General features: G+C 22.8%; 4 protein-coding genes across 4 annotated transcripts, besides 1 other annotated feature; 1 reads left to right on the forward strand and 3 right to left on the reverse strand.

Annotated features, from left to right (window-relative positions):
• Nucleotides 1-1,728: 1,728 nt before the first annotated feature.
• Nucleotides 1,729-2,863: a repeat region.
• A 22-nt stretch (nucleotides 2,864-2,885) lies between these two features.
• On the reverse strand, nucleotides 2,886-4,055 carry EHI_144710 (uncharacterized protein; the record flags this gene model as incomplete). Its single annotated transcript, XM_646922.2, has 1 exon — nucleotides 2,886-4,055. One exon carries the CDS (start codon nucleotides 4,053-4,055, stop codon nucleotides 2,901-2,903), a length of 1,155 nt encoding a protein of 384 aa, XP_652014.1. The 3' UTR covers nucleotides 2,886-2,900.
• A 644-nt stretch (nucleotides 4,056-4,699) lies between these two features.
• Nucleotides 4,700-8,137, reverse strand: EHI_144720 (splicing factor 3B subunit 3, putative; the record flags this gene model as incomplete). The annotated part of the gene is made up of 1 exon (XM_646921.1): nucleotides 4,700-8,137. The coding sequence occupies one exon, from the start codon at nucleotides 8,135-8,137 to the stop codon at nucleotides 4,700-4,702; it is 3,438 nt and encodes a 1,145-aa protein (XP_652013.1).
• Nucleotides 8,138-8,204: 67 nt separating this feature from the next.
• Nucleotides 8,205-8,975, reverse strand: EHI_144730 (uncharacterized protein; the record flags this gene model as incomplete). The annotated part of the gene is made up of 1 exon (XM_646920.1): nucleotides 8,205-8,975. The coding sequence occupies one exon, from the start codon at nucleotides 8,973-8,975 to the stop codon at nucleotides 8,205-8,207; it is 771 nt and encodes a 256-aa protein (XP_652012.1).
• Nucleotides 8,976-9,142: 167 nt separating this feature from the next.
• Nucleotides 9,143-9,943, forward strand: EHI_144740 (uncharacterized protein; the record flags this gene model as incomplete). Its single annotated transcript, XM_646919.1, has 1 exon — nucleotides 9,143-9,943. The coding sequence occupies one exon, from the start codon at nucleotides 9,143-9,145 to the stop codon at nucleotides 9,941-9,943; it is 801 nt and encodes a 266-aa protein (XP_652011.1).
• Nucleotides 9,944-12,696: the final 2,753 nt, after the last annotated feature.

A 12,696-nucleotide genomic window follows, 5' to 3' on the forward strand; every position in this document is an offset into this window, starting at 1 on the left:
AATTAGAAATATTCAATAAAAGTGTCTAATTTAATGATGTAAAATGATTAACAATATTTTATTAATGAAAAATATTTTACTCTTTTTTATGTTTATTATTTATGTGTATATTTAAACATGATGTTTATTATATAATCAATCATAAGTGTTATGTTATTATAACATATAATAAGTGATAAAATATAAATGAAAATGATATGAATATATGATATAGAATATAAAACAAAAGAATAATAAGAATAAATGATAAATAAAACGAGAAATGATAGTCAATGATATAATAATAAAATCAAAAGATAAAATATAAAATTAATATTAATATAAAACAAAAGAGAATAAATATAAAATGAAAATAGATATAAATGATAATAATATAAAAGATGAAAAGATGAATATTCAAATAATAAAATACATTTAAATATAAAAGAATAACAATAAGAAAATCTAAATAATATAAACATAAAAAACATAAAATAAGAATAATATAATAATATATAGATAATAAGAAGAATACAATGATATAAATAATATAAACAGAGAAATAAATATAAAAATACGATAGATAAATAACATATAAAGAAAAGAATATGAATAATAAAAATAAATATGAATATGATTCATCAAATCATCTATTTCATTAATATTTCATACAAAATGAATAGAAATGATCATAAAATATAAACATAAATATTTATATATTCTGTATTTATCATACTTTTTATTTTTATTTTTATTTTTTTTAGGAGCAAAATATAATAAATGGAAAATTCTATGGATGCAAATTTTTTTGCATCTTTTTTCTTTTTTGTAAATTATTTAGATGCATTTTTTCTTTGCTAATTTTCGTACCCATTAGAATTTATTATTAACAATAAAATAATAATTTGGAAGATATTTTGCATTTATGAATGTTTTGTGTTTTTGTTATTAAAATAAATAAGAATATAAAGAAATAATAAGAAATAAAAAATATAATTGGAAGCACAAAGAGTATAGTAGTAGAAATCCATCTTCCAAGGTGGATATCCAGGTTCGATTCCTGGATAGTGCATCTTTTATTTTATATTATCTATTTTTAAATATTTAGAATTTGTTTTATTATTTTTCATTTTGTTTTTATGATAAATACATTTTATAATTCTAATCAGTAATTATTTCAATTTATCTCTTTTCTTATTAATCAATTTCCATCATTGTATTCTATTTGATTTATTATGTCTTATTATTTGATTTTCATAATTTTAATATTTATCATATTGTTCAAATGATTTAATAAATGGCATGAATATTATTTGATTGAATATATAGATTTTATATTCTTTATTTATACTTATTTTATCAAGAGTGTGGTATTATCTTTTATTTCTATTATATTCATTTATTATTCAATAGTCAATTTATTCTTATTTATTTATATTTTGAATATATTCAATATTGTAGAATATAATTATTTGTTATTTGTTATTTCGTATTTTATTTCTATTGTTATTTTATTATATTTATAATTCTTGTTAATTCTCATTCATTTTATCATTTCTATTATACTATATGATACTTACAATTATATATCATTATTAATTCATAATTTCTAATAATTATTATCACTTTAATATTCTTATAATATCTTATTATTTATTCAATATATTTCATTTATAATACTTTTATATTTTATATAACTTATTCTCTTGTTTTAATTATTTGTAAAATTCGATAGAAATAAAGATTAAATGCAGTATTAGTAAGTATGATTGATGAATATGTTATTGAAATAATTAGAACAGTAATGTACTACTGTACCAGAGAAAGTGAAATAGGAAATAACATATTAGAAAGATGGTACAGTAAGAAAGGAATATGGAATAGAATTAAAAACATTAATTCATAAAATAAATGAAACAAAAATAGAAGAAATAATAAATGAAGGGATTGAAAATAAAAAAGAAAAAGAAGTAGTAGTAGAAATAAAAAAATTATTGACAAATACATCAAAAAATGGAAGTGTCATCAAATTAGTGGATATTTTAGAAGATGAAATGAGTCAAAATGAGTAGATAAAACTACTACAATTAAAGCATGGAAGTCCATCAATATTAAAAAGAATGCATTCCTTCAATTAACTAAAATGCAAGATGGTGCAATATTTTGTGGGTATAGGAAAGCAAAAATAATGAAAAATGAAAGACTGAAATACTCCACACTTTGTAAAGACAAGATAGCTACAGTAGAACACATTCTACTATCTTGTATTGGTCATAAAAAATCACAAATAGAAAAACATGACCATATATGCATTATCATATTGATTAATAAGAAAATATACAGGAAATATTCAATATAAAAAACCTCCATATGAAACAGTGTTCCAATATAAAGACATCACTATGATATGGAACAAACAAATCATGCCTAAAAGTGATGGACAATATCACAAAAGACCAGACATATATGTGATAGATAAAAAGAATAAAACTGGTCTATTATTTGATATGAATATTGTGGCTGATAACAATATTAATTGAGCCTATTGGAAGAAAATAAATATGTACAAGGAATTAAAGAATATTCTAATGAAAATAGAAAAGTTAAAAGATGACAAAATAATTCCAGTAGTAATCTCAATAAATGGATTAGTAAATAAAGAAAGTATCAGACTAATCAAAGAATTAAAAATTGAAATTGACATTGTTAAAGAAGTAAAAAACCTTGTGATAAAAAACATGATAAATGTCATTGAATACAACTTCTCTCATATTCAAACATACTCCGTAGAGTTGCTTGAAGATGAAGACTCCTTATGATTAGTCTCCGCTAAACCAGGAAGAATAGAAGCTAGTTCTATTACCATTTAATTAATTGCTTTTTATCTTTAATAAAAACAAATAAAACAAAAAACTGATGATTTAGAACATTGGTACCATATCACCAAATGATCTTCTAAAGAAATTACAACTCTTTGGATCCATTCTGCAAGTAACATCAAGTACTCTTCTATACTTATCCATAACATGATAATTTCTTTCAAACTTTTTAGCCATACCTTTAACAGTTTGTTTAACCATTTTACCTTCAATACGTTTTTCAAGGTTTTTCTTCAAATTAGCTTGTTTTTTATTGTATCTTTTAACAATTTTCTTTGATTCATATTTAACTTTAGAACGCATTTTATTGGCAATTTTTTTACAAACCTTTTTAGTAATTCTTAAATGTTTGCATGTTCTTTTAATTTCTTTAGCAACAGCACGTTGGAATTTTTTAGCGTTATATTTATGGTCATGTTTTAATACATTAATTTTTGAGTCAATAATATTCATTGCTTTAATAACTCTTTTTTCATTAGCAATAGCCATTTTTTCTTTATAAATCTTTTTAATAGCTGCTTTAACCTTTTTAGCATTATCAAGTTTTCTTAAAATCATATTTTGTTTAACTGCACGAGAAACAATTGCTTTTCTAATTTCTTTTGATTTATCAATAACAGTTTTTAATTCTGCTGTTAATTGAACTTTTTGTTTAGCGTCTTGTGTTTGTCTAAGTTTATAAATTAATTGAATAATTTTATTCTTTAAAATCTTAAACATTTGTTTTTGATTAGCAATACGTTTTTCTGCTGCAATAATTCTCTTTTTATATGATGACATTGTCTTAACATGTAATCTTTTCATCATAGCTCTTCTTAATTCTCGTGCTCTTTGTTTACGTGCAAATCTTCTTCTATGCATTTCTCTTAATCTTTGCATTCTTCTTCTTTTAACCTCTTGTTGTCTTCTCCATCTTCTCATTTGTCTCTTCCAATTTCTCATCCAATGTCTTCTTAACCACCAATTTCTATAATGCCAAAAATGTCTATGTCTTCTTCTTCTACGTCGTTCTTCATCATCTTCATCGTCTTCTAATTCATATTCTCCATCATCTTCATCATCTTCTTTTAATTCATTTTCTTCTTCATTTATTTCATTCTCATTTTCAATTTCATATGTATTTTCTAAAGTAACTTCATCATCTGCTAATGAAATAGTAACAAAAAGTGTAAGTAATACAATAAGAAGTGTTTTCATTTTTGAGAAAAATTATGAAATTAGTTCTTTTTTTCAGTTCTTTTTTGGTTTTATTTTTTCTTTTTTTATAAATAATTTATTTCTGTTATATATAAAATAAAATAAAAATTAATTAGAAATAGCAATATGGATGTATAAGTCTTCAAATTGTGTAATTTGTCTTTAATATTTTATCTTGTAATATGTTATTTCTTTTTAATGAAATTAAATTAGAAGAGAAAATTTATTTTAAGATAATTTTAACAACAATAACAACAATAATTATATATCTTTTATATTCATTGAATAAAAAAATTGTCATATACCATATAATGTAATTCACTACAATTAAAAACACTGTAGATTCATCAATATACTCAGGAGAAAGAATAATATTTTAAACAAAAATACAAAAAAAAGTAAAGAAATAAGGTTATGAATAATTTATAAACTAACAATTCCATACTATCAAATAAATTCAAAAATATTTAAATCATTTTAATAAAGAATTTTATTTTATTACTTCATTCTAATATATTAAATATTGAAAAAGAAGATATAATTAAAGACAATATTCACTGACTACTAATTATAATTTTAATTTCATAATTTTTAATGTAAATGATTGAAAAAAAATGATGGTGAAAAATTAAATAACGAATTAATTAGAATAAACGAGAATGTCGTAAATCATGCAATTTCTTTATTATTTCATTAACCTCTTTTTCCATTTCTTCTGCTATTTCTTGTTGAATTTCATAAGGAAGACGTTCATATAATTCACATAAATCACCATCTACTGTGTCTTTTACAGGAACTATTGAACTTCTAAAAGAGATATGATTTCTGTCAGTCAAGTTAGTCCAATGAACTCTCATATGCATTTCAAGGTGTTGATAAAAATCAATATCATTCTGACTTTGTAATGGAATTAATGCAGATAATCCACCCATAAAATTACTATAAAGAAAAATACTTGGAGCTCCTGGTATCAATGAACATTGAGCAAAAGAAGTTGCTATATCTCCAACAAAGAATTGAGTAGCTGTTACCATTTTATAACTTGATCCTTCATATATTGTTTTATGTGGTTGGAGTAAAGTAGAAAATGGATTTAATGCTTGTTCTTCAATTTCTTTTGGTAATTGATACATAAAAATTTCTCCAAATTTATCTGATGCAAGAACAGTTGATTGATTTAATGGTGCAGCAGTAACAACCCATCTTGGTAATGAGTCAGCATAAATATCAAATTTATGATTAATTTGATTATATCTAATTAAATTAAATCCATCTGAAACTCCTGTTAATAAAATTGTTTCTCCAATGACATGAAGTTGTGCAATGTCAGAAGCAAATTGTCTTTTTTCTGCTTTTCTAAGAAGAGATTTTAAACCAATATCATACAATCTTAATATATTTCCAACTCCAGCCAATACCATTCCTTTAAATTCAGCAAAAGCACGAACAGGATATTCTACTTTGGTTGAATAACAATAATTAATTGAACGTTCATTAATTGAATATACTTGAATTTCACTTGATTTCCATTGAATTGGTCGAGTTTTATATGATTCAATTACTCCAATGATTAAGTATGTTTGATTTTTTGATATTGATCGTACAACACATCCACCAGTTGGATGTTTATTATTATCAAAATCAATAAATTGTATTAATTCATCTTGACTTGCATCTAGAGTATGAATACCACCAACCCAATTACCTTCATTTGTTTGGATAATTTCATTACCAACTTTACAAGAATTATTATCCCCTTCAAGAATATATAATAAAGGAATTGTTGGATGAGTAATAACTTTTCTTGGTGTATATGATATTTGAATATTTTTTCCAGTAAGAGATGATGAAGTTGATTCAATAGTAATAATTTTCATAACTTTTTCACAAATAATAGCAATAGCATTATCAACAAATGGAACTAAAATTCCACATGCAAGAGTTGTATTTTGAATATTAAGTGGTGTTGTTTTAATTTTAGTTCCATTTTTATAAGATAATAATGACCTTCCACTAATAGCTAATACTGAATCTTCTCCACAATCTTTAACATTTGATAAAGTAACTGGTCTTGAACCAACAAAATTCAGTGAAGATTCATTAATTTCACCACTAATAGGATCATAAACACTTCTTCCTAATAATCCATTTGAGAGACCTGCAAATAAATAAGAAGTATTATCAATAATATTAAATGTTAGTGAATTAATTGAACATTCATATGTTTGTAATGAAACACGAGATAATGCTTTTGTAGTTTCATTTGGAATTAAAGATAATAAATGAACACTACCATCAATACAACCAATAGCACAATGTTTAGAAGGATGGAATTGGTCAAGAGCTAATGCAGTAATTTTAGATAAATTATCTTTTCTTTCCATTGTTAATAAATGACCACTTTGATATTGGAAATAAATTAAAGAAGTTTGATTATTTTTTTCAACAGAAACAATTAATTCACAACCATTACAAGATGCACATACATATTTTTGATCTTCAGTAATAAATTGTTGAATTGGTTCAGAATAAATAATAATTCTATCAGTCATAACTTGAAGAAATGTTCCATCAAATAACATAGAAACTAATAAACTTGGTGTTGATAATAAAATTGGAGATGTAGTACACTCACTCATTTCATCTTCAGTAATTTTTAATAATGTAGTAATATTTGAATAACTTATTGCTAAATATTGATGATATTCATCTGTTTCTTTTTTAAGTGGCCAAATACTAATTGGAATAGCAGGAAGTTCAATTTCTACTGCATCAAGAGTATTTAATTGATTTTTTAAAATTTTAATAGTACTTTGATTTCCTTTACCACAAAATGCATACATTTTTGTTGTGTCTTGTGAAGAAGTTGCAGGTGCAACTTTTAAATCAATTAAAGGTGCTAATGATTTAAATCTATAAATTTCTTCTAAATTCAATATTTCTTTATGACGTTCAAATTCTAATCTACCATCTTTTTCAAATGGAATACTTATATTTTCCATTGAAATAATATTATATAATATTGAATCTCCATATTCTCCAACACATAAGAAATGTCCTCGTTTAGAAAATTGAAGAGAAAGTGCAGTAGGTATTGAATCAAAATATTTTAAATGAATATTATCTAATTGACCTTTTTCTTTTGTATCAAATGATAATTGAAAAAGATCTCCAAATTCACTTTGAAGTAATACAAAATGTTTTCCTTTATGAGTCCTCATTACATGAGATGTAATTAATGTTGAATGTGTATTTGATTGATTATGATATTTAGGAATTGGAATACTTATTTTATCATGTCCTATATTAAACCATGTAATTTTATCTTCTGAACAAATAAAAATACCATAATGATATCCTTCATTTAATGATAAAATAGGAATTAAATAATTTGATGTTGGATCAATTGGTTCAGCAACTTTTCTAATAACATGATTAAGTCCAAGATCTAATTCATAAAATACAACATATTTCTTAATAATACGATGTTCAATATGTGATAAATATTGTTCATTATAATCAACTTCTATTGTTGCAAACATTGGATTATCATATCCTACATTTAATGCAATAATATTATAACATATAGTATTACTTTTATGTGCTTCTAATGGAGAAGAAATAGTAATTTTTCCATTACTATCTCTATTAAATATATAAACTAATTTTTGTTTTTCAATTGCACCAATCATTGCAGCTCTTCCCATTGGATCAGAACAAATATATTCTCCAGGAACTACTCTTCGAATTCCACTTTTACCAAATATTTCATTATAAATTGGAATTAATTTATTTTGTTCAGAAGAATATCCTAATAATGTTATTGAACCACTATCTGATCCAATAAGAATATAGTCTTTAGCTTCTGAACCAACTCTTATTTTACACATACTTCTAATCATACAAAATACACTCTCTTGAAGTATTAATAACACTTGATCATTTTCATTAATTCGATAAAGTTCAATAGTTGTTTGTGACCTTACAATGAGAAGTTCAATAGCTCCATTCCCACTAAAATCTCCAAATAATGAATGAGTAATTTTACCAGTATTTTCAAGAGAGAGATTAATGAAATTCATAATATTCCATTTTAAGTTTTTAGTTAAAAAAAAAAGAAAAATAAAAAAAAATAAAAGAAAAACACAATTAATACCATTCAATTAAAAACAATTCTTTAATATAACCCTCTTGTTCAAAATATTTATTGAAATTAAAATAAGGATTATCATATTCACAATATTTTTGTGTGATTTTACTATTAATAATAAATTTAAAAGTATCTTGTAAAGTAATAAATCCTCTAGAAACAAAAACATTATGAGTATATTCATCAAGAGCTGAAATAATTAAAGATTTATCATTAAGTTGACGTGAATGAAGTCTAAAAGGAGAACAATTATAAGAATTAAGAAGATTAAAAACAAAATGATAATGACAATTTAAATAAACATGTCCAGTTGATGGTTGACTTGGAATTGGTAGACGATAAAAACAACCAAAAATTGAATTTTTTGTTTCAAATAATGCCATAACATTTGATTTATTTTTTATTGAATTTTGAACACCTTTTTTAGATAAACCATCTCTAGAAGAACGATAAAGAACTTTATAATTCATATGTTCAGACCATTGTTGAAGAAATAATAAATGAGATTGAGAAATTGGAAGTAATGTCATTAAATCATTAGAATTAATAGTATTTGGATGAACTTTTAATGCAAAATCATTTAATGTTTGAAGAAAATTACGAACACTTTGAATTTCATGTGATTGAACAGGTAATAAAGATTCATCTGATTTTAATTTCATTTCTATTGATTTTTTTAAACTATTTTCTTGAATAGAAGATTGTTGTGAATATTCACAATGATTGCAATGAATATGAATAATACCAAAATTATTAATTTCAACTTTCATTTCTTTAAATTAAATTAAATTGGACTTTAGTTTTTTATAAGTTCGAATTTTAACCTCCATTTATTATAAATTATTCTTTTATTAGAATATTTATTTATTATTTATTATTAATTATTCTTTTATTTTTCCTTACATTTTAAAAGATGAATCTTAATTCTATTTTTCTTATGCAAATTTATATAACTAACTGTGGTATTATTAATTTACATTGTCAACAATTTAATTCTAATTCAATTGATCATTCACAAAACTTTATAACTAAAATTAATCAAGAAAATCATTCACAAAAAAAATTAATGGAAATTGAACCAATGACTATTGATCCATTAAAAGCAATGGAAATTACTCCAAATGAAGTTCAACAAATGAAAAAATTTTTAAATACATTAAGTCAATTTAGTGAACAAAGTAAATCAATTTTAACGGCAACTACATTACCAGAAATATTACCAATTGGAGAATATGAAATAGACTTATTAAAAAAATGGTCAAATAAAACACATTATCAAATTATTTATCGTGCAACAAAAGATGGATTAAATAAAAGAACTTTAATGAAAAAATGTGCAGGTCATAAAAATGTTTATTTCCTTATGAAATATGATGGTGATAATGTTTTTGCTATGTATTATGGAAATACTATTCCTCAACAACCTTCTGCTGGACCTGCTTTTCTTGATGCAACAAATCATTTTCTTGCATTATTAAAACATTCATCAGGAATTACTCCATTTACAATGAAACGGTTTAATATAACTGATAGAACATTTATTGTTGGTGCATCAGATGAATATGTTGATAGAGTAATTGCATGTGTTGGATTTTTATATACACGAAGTAATTTTTCATATTATTTTGGTGATACTACATTATATTATTATTGTGTTGAGGATCGTTCATTTAATTTTAAAAATTATTTTCCAAGAGAAGGATATTTTAATGAATTTGTTGCTGTGGAAATGAGTTAACATAGTTTTTATTTATTATCCTTTTTTGTTACTTTGTTTTTGATAACATAAAACCACAAATATTACCTACTTAACTGACTTACCTTTCTTTGTTTTATTTTGACAATTTATATTTTCTCATTGACTCTTTTCAATCCAATTGATTTTTTAAATATTAACAAAACCATTTTATCCTTCATAACAAAAATATTAAAACAACAAAGTGAAAACAAATAAGAAAAAAAAATTGAAATTTCGATTTTCAAAACCAATATGATTGTGTCACTAAGATAATCGATGAAGAAGTATCATAAAAAAAAAGGAAGAAACTCACAAAAAACTCCAACAACCACAAAAAAAAAATGTTTAGTGAAAATGTCTAAATATAGTAAAAATAACTTGGTTTTAGACCAACCAGGGTAAGACAGTTGTACAAATAGATCTTTAAATGAAGTAAAAACACTTAGAATATTAATATGCAATCAAAATATGGTGGATATTTGATTAAAGAAAAGTCATGTGAAAGTTTAAGTGCTTCTGAAGGGGTATGTGAGAATTATTATGATGAAATGTCATGTGTTAGTTCTATTCATGAATTATCAGAAATATCAGAATATTGTAGTGCTGATAAAGAAGTGTATAATATCATATCGGGGAATATTGATTCTTCATTTCATGAAGAATATGTTTCTCGATGTGAAAACCCTGGTTTTTAACATTTAACAAAAAAGGAAAATTTGTTTTATAGAAAAAGATTATTATTAATTTATTTTACTTTATGGATTTGTAAGAAGAATCATCGTTTTATTTTGATAAAAAAAGAAATACAAATGAATCTAAAATCAATACAATAAAAAATTCAAATCATTTTATTTTTATAATATTGCGTTTTGTATAAAAAATATTCTTTTTATTGAATGATGAACAAAAATAAAAAGATAATTTCGATAGTTTTATTATTAAAATTATTTATTTTTATATTAATATTTATTTTCATTACTATTTTAATTCAATGTACATCTCTGAATTAATATAGTTTGGAGTGTGTTATATTCTTTAAATTATCTTTCTTCTCAACTTCTATTAATTTTATTTTGGTTACTACTAAGTTCATTACATTTATTTTCATTGTTTAATTATTATAGTATTATTTTCTCTTCGATTATTTATTGATTAGTTTATTTTTCATTTGTTTTACCAATGTATTTTTTTTTATCCTATTATTTTCTATTCATAAGAATAAGAAGTTGTTTTAATTATTAAATATCATCCTCATTGATTAATATTCTTTGTATTTGTAATACATATCCTATCATTTATTAATATAACCATATTGAATTAGAAATATGTCAAATAAATTTGTTTTAAATTAATTGGAATTAGATCACTGTTGTAATATTATTGATATTTATAATTATTAATTGATGTACTAACATTTAATTAACATTATTAAAATTAAGTTTACTCCTGATAAATATATAAGGCATTGTTCTATACTAAATATTAATGTCATTTGACTTGATAAGATTAATTTGAAAGAAATCAACTATCACTCAATTTAAAACTGAAAATGAATAAGAAATATATTATTTAATTATTAAATGAATAAGAAGTTGGAATTAAATTATGTTCAATTCTATTCAATAATTTAACTAATTATTTCTATTATCTTATTCATTTGATTCATAATGAATTAATTCAATGAAATGATACAAATAAATTGTTTATTCATTTTATCTTATTTCTCTTTCATTCTTATTTCTTTTATTATTTAATAAAAACATCATCATTGAATGTGAAGATTTCAAATGAAATAAAATAAATCAACATTGAATTTGTCCATTTTTAATTCACCATTTCATATTCTTCATTGTTTTGTTTTTATTCTTTTTAATTCATTTTCAATTATTCAAGATTGAATCATTTCATTTCAATTACTATGATTCGTTTTGGTGTGAAACATTCTGGATATTCCTGACAAAGTGCATTTGATATTCCTTTATATTCAAAAGAATATGGGTTACAACATGATTTTGTTTTATTATTTTCTTTAAAAACATAAATATCACCATATCCATTTCCAAATCCAAACAAATAATCACTTGATTGATTATATATTTTAAATGCGTATTGTGGTTGTTTAATATCAAATTTCATCATTCTTCTATTCTTCCATTTGATTGTAATGAAAATACAAATGATTTTGAATCAGTTATATAACCACATTTATCAATTTTCTCATTAACATATCCTCCAAATTTATTTCCTTCTTCATCTTCAATAATAATTATTATATGTTTTTTATTCTTTATTCTTTGATCAAATACTGATGTAGATTTATTCCAATTATCTTTATCTGAATCAAATAGGGTATTATTTATTCTTTTTTCTGTCCATTCTTCTATTTGTCTCATTTCTTCCATTGTGTTCATTCCTTTCATTATTCTTAATCTTTCTTCTTGATGTTGTTTCTTCACTTCTTCATAACCACTGTAATATGTTTCCCATTCTTCTTTCTTCTTATTAAATTCTGAGGTGATTTTATCTCTTTCTTCTGGTATTTTGAATATTTTGTTTTTCATTTTCATTTCTTCAATTGAAATGATTTTATTTATTACTTCATTCCGTGTTTTACTTAGTGTTTCTTCATCTGATTTACATTCTTGTATGATTCTTTTGATTTGTTTCTTCATTATTTTTATTTGGTTGATTGTTTCTTGACTTTTTTCTATCACTAGTTTTCTTCTTCTTTCTGTTTCATCAATCCTATCAAA

The sequence above is a fragment of the Entamoeba histolytica genome, genomic scaffold (assembly GCF_000208925.1).
Source record: "Entamoeba histolytica HM-1:IMSS scf_1104750518491 genomic scaffold, whole genome shotgun sequence".
In the NCBI taxonomy this organism is placed as follows: domain Eukaryota; phylum Evosea; order Mastigamoebida; family Endamoebidae; genus Entamoeba; species Entamoeba histolytica.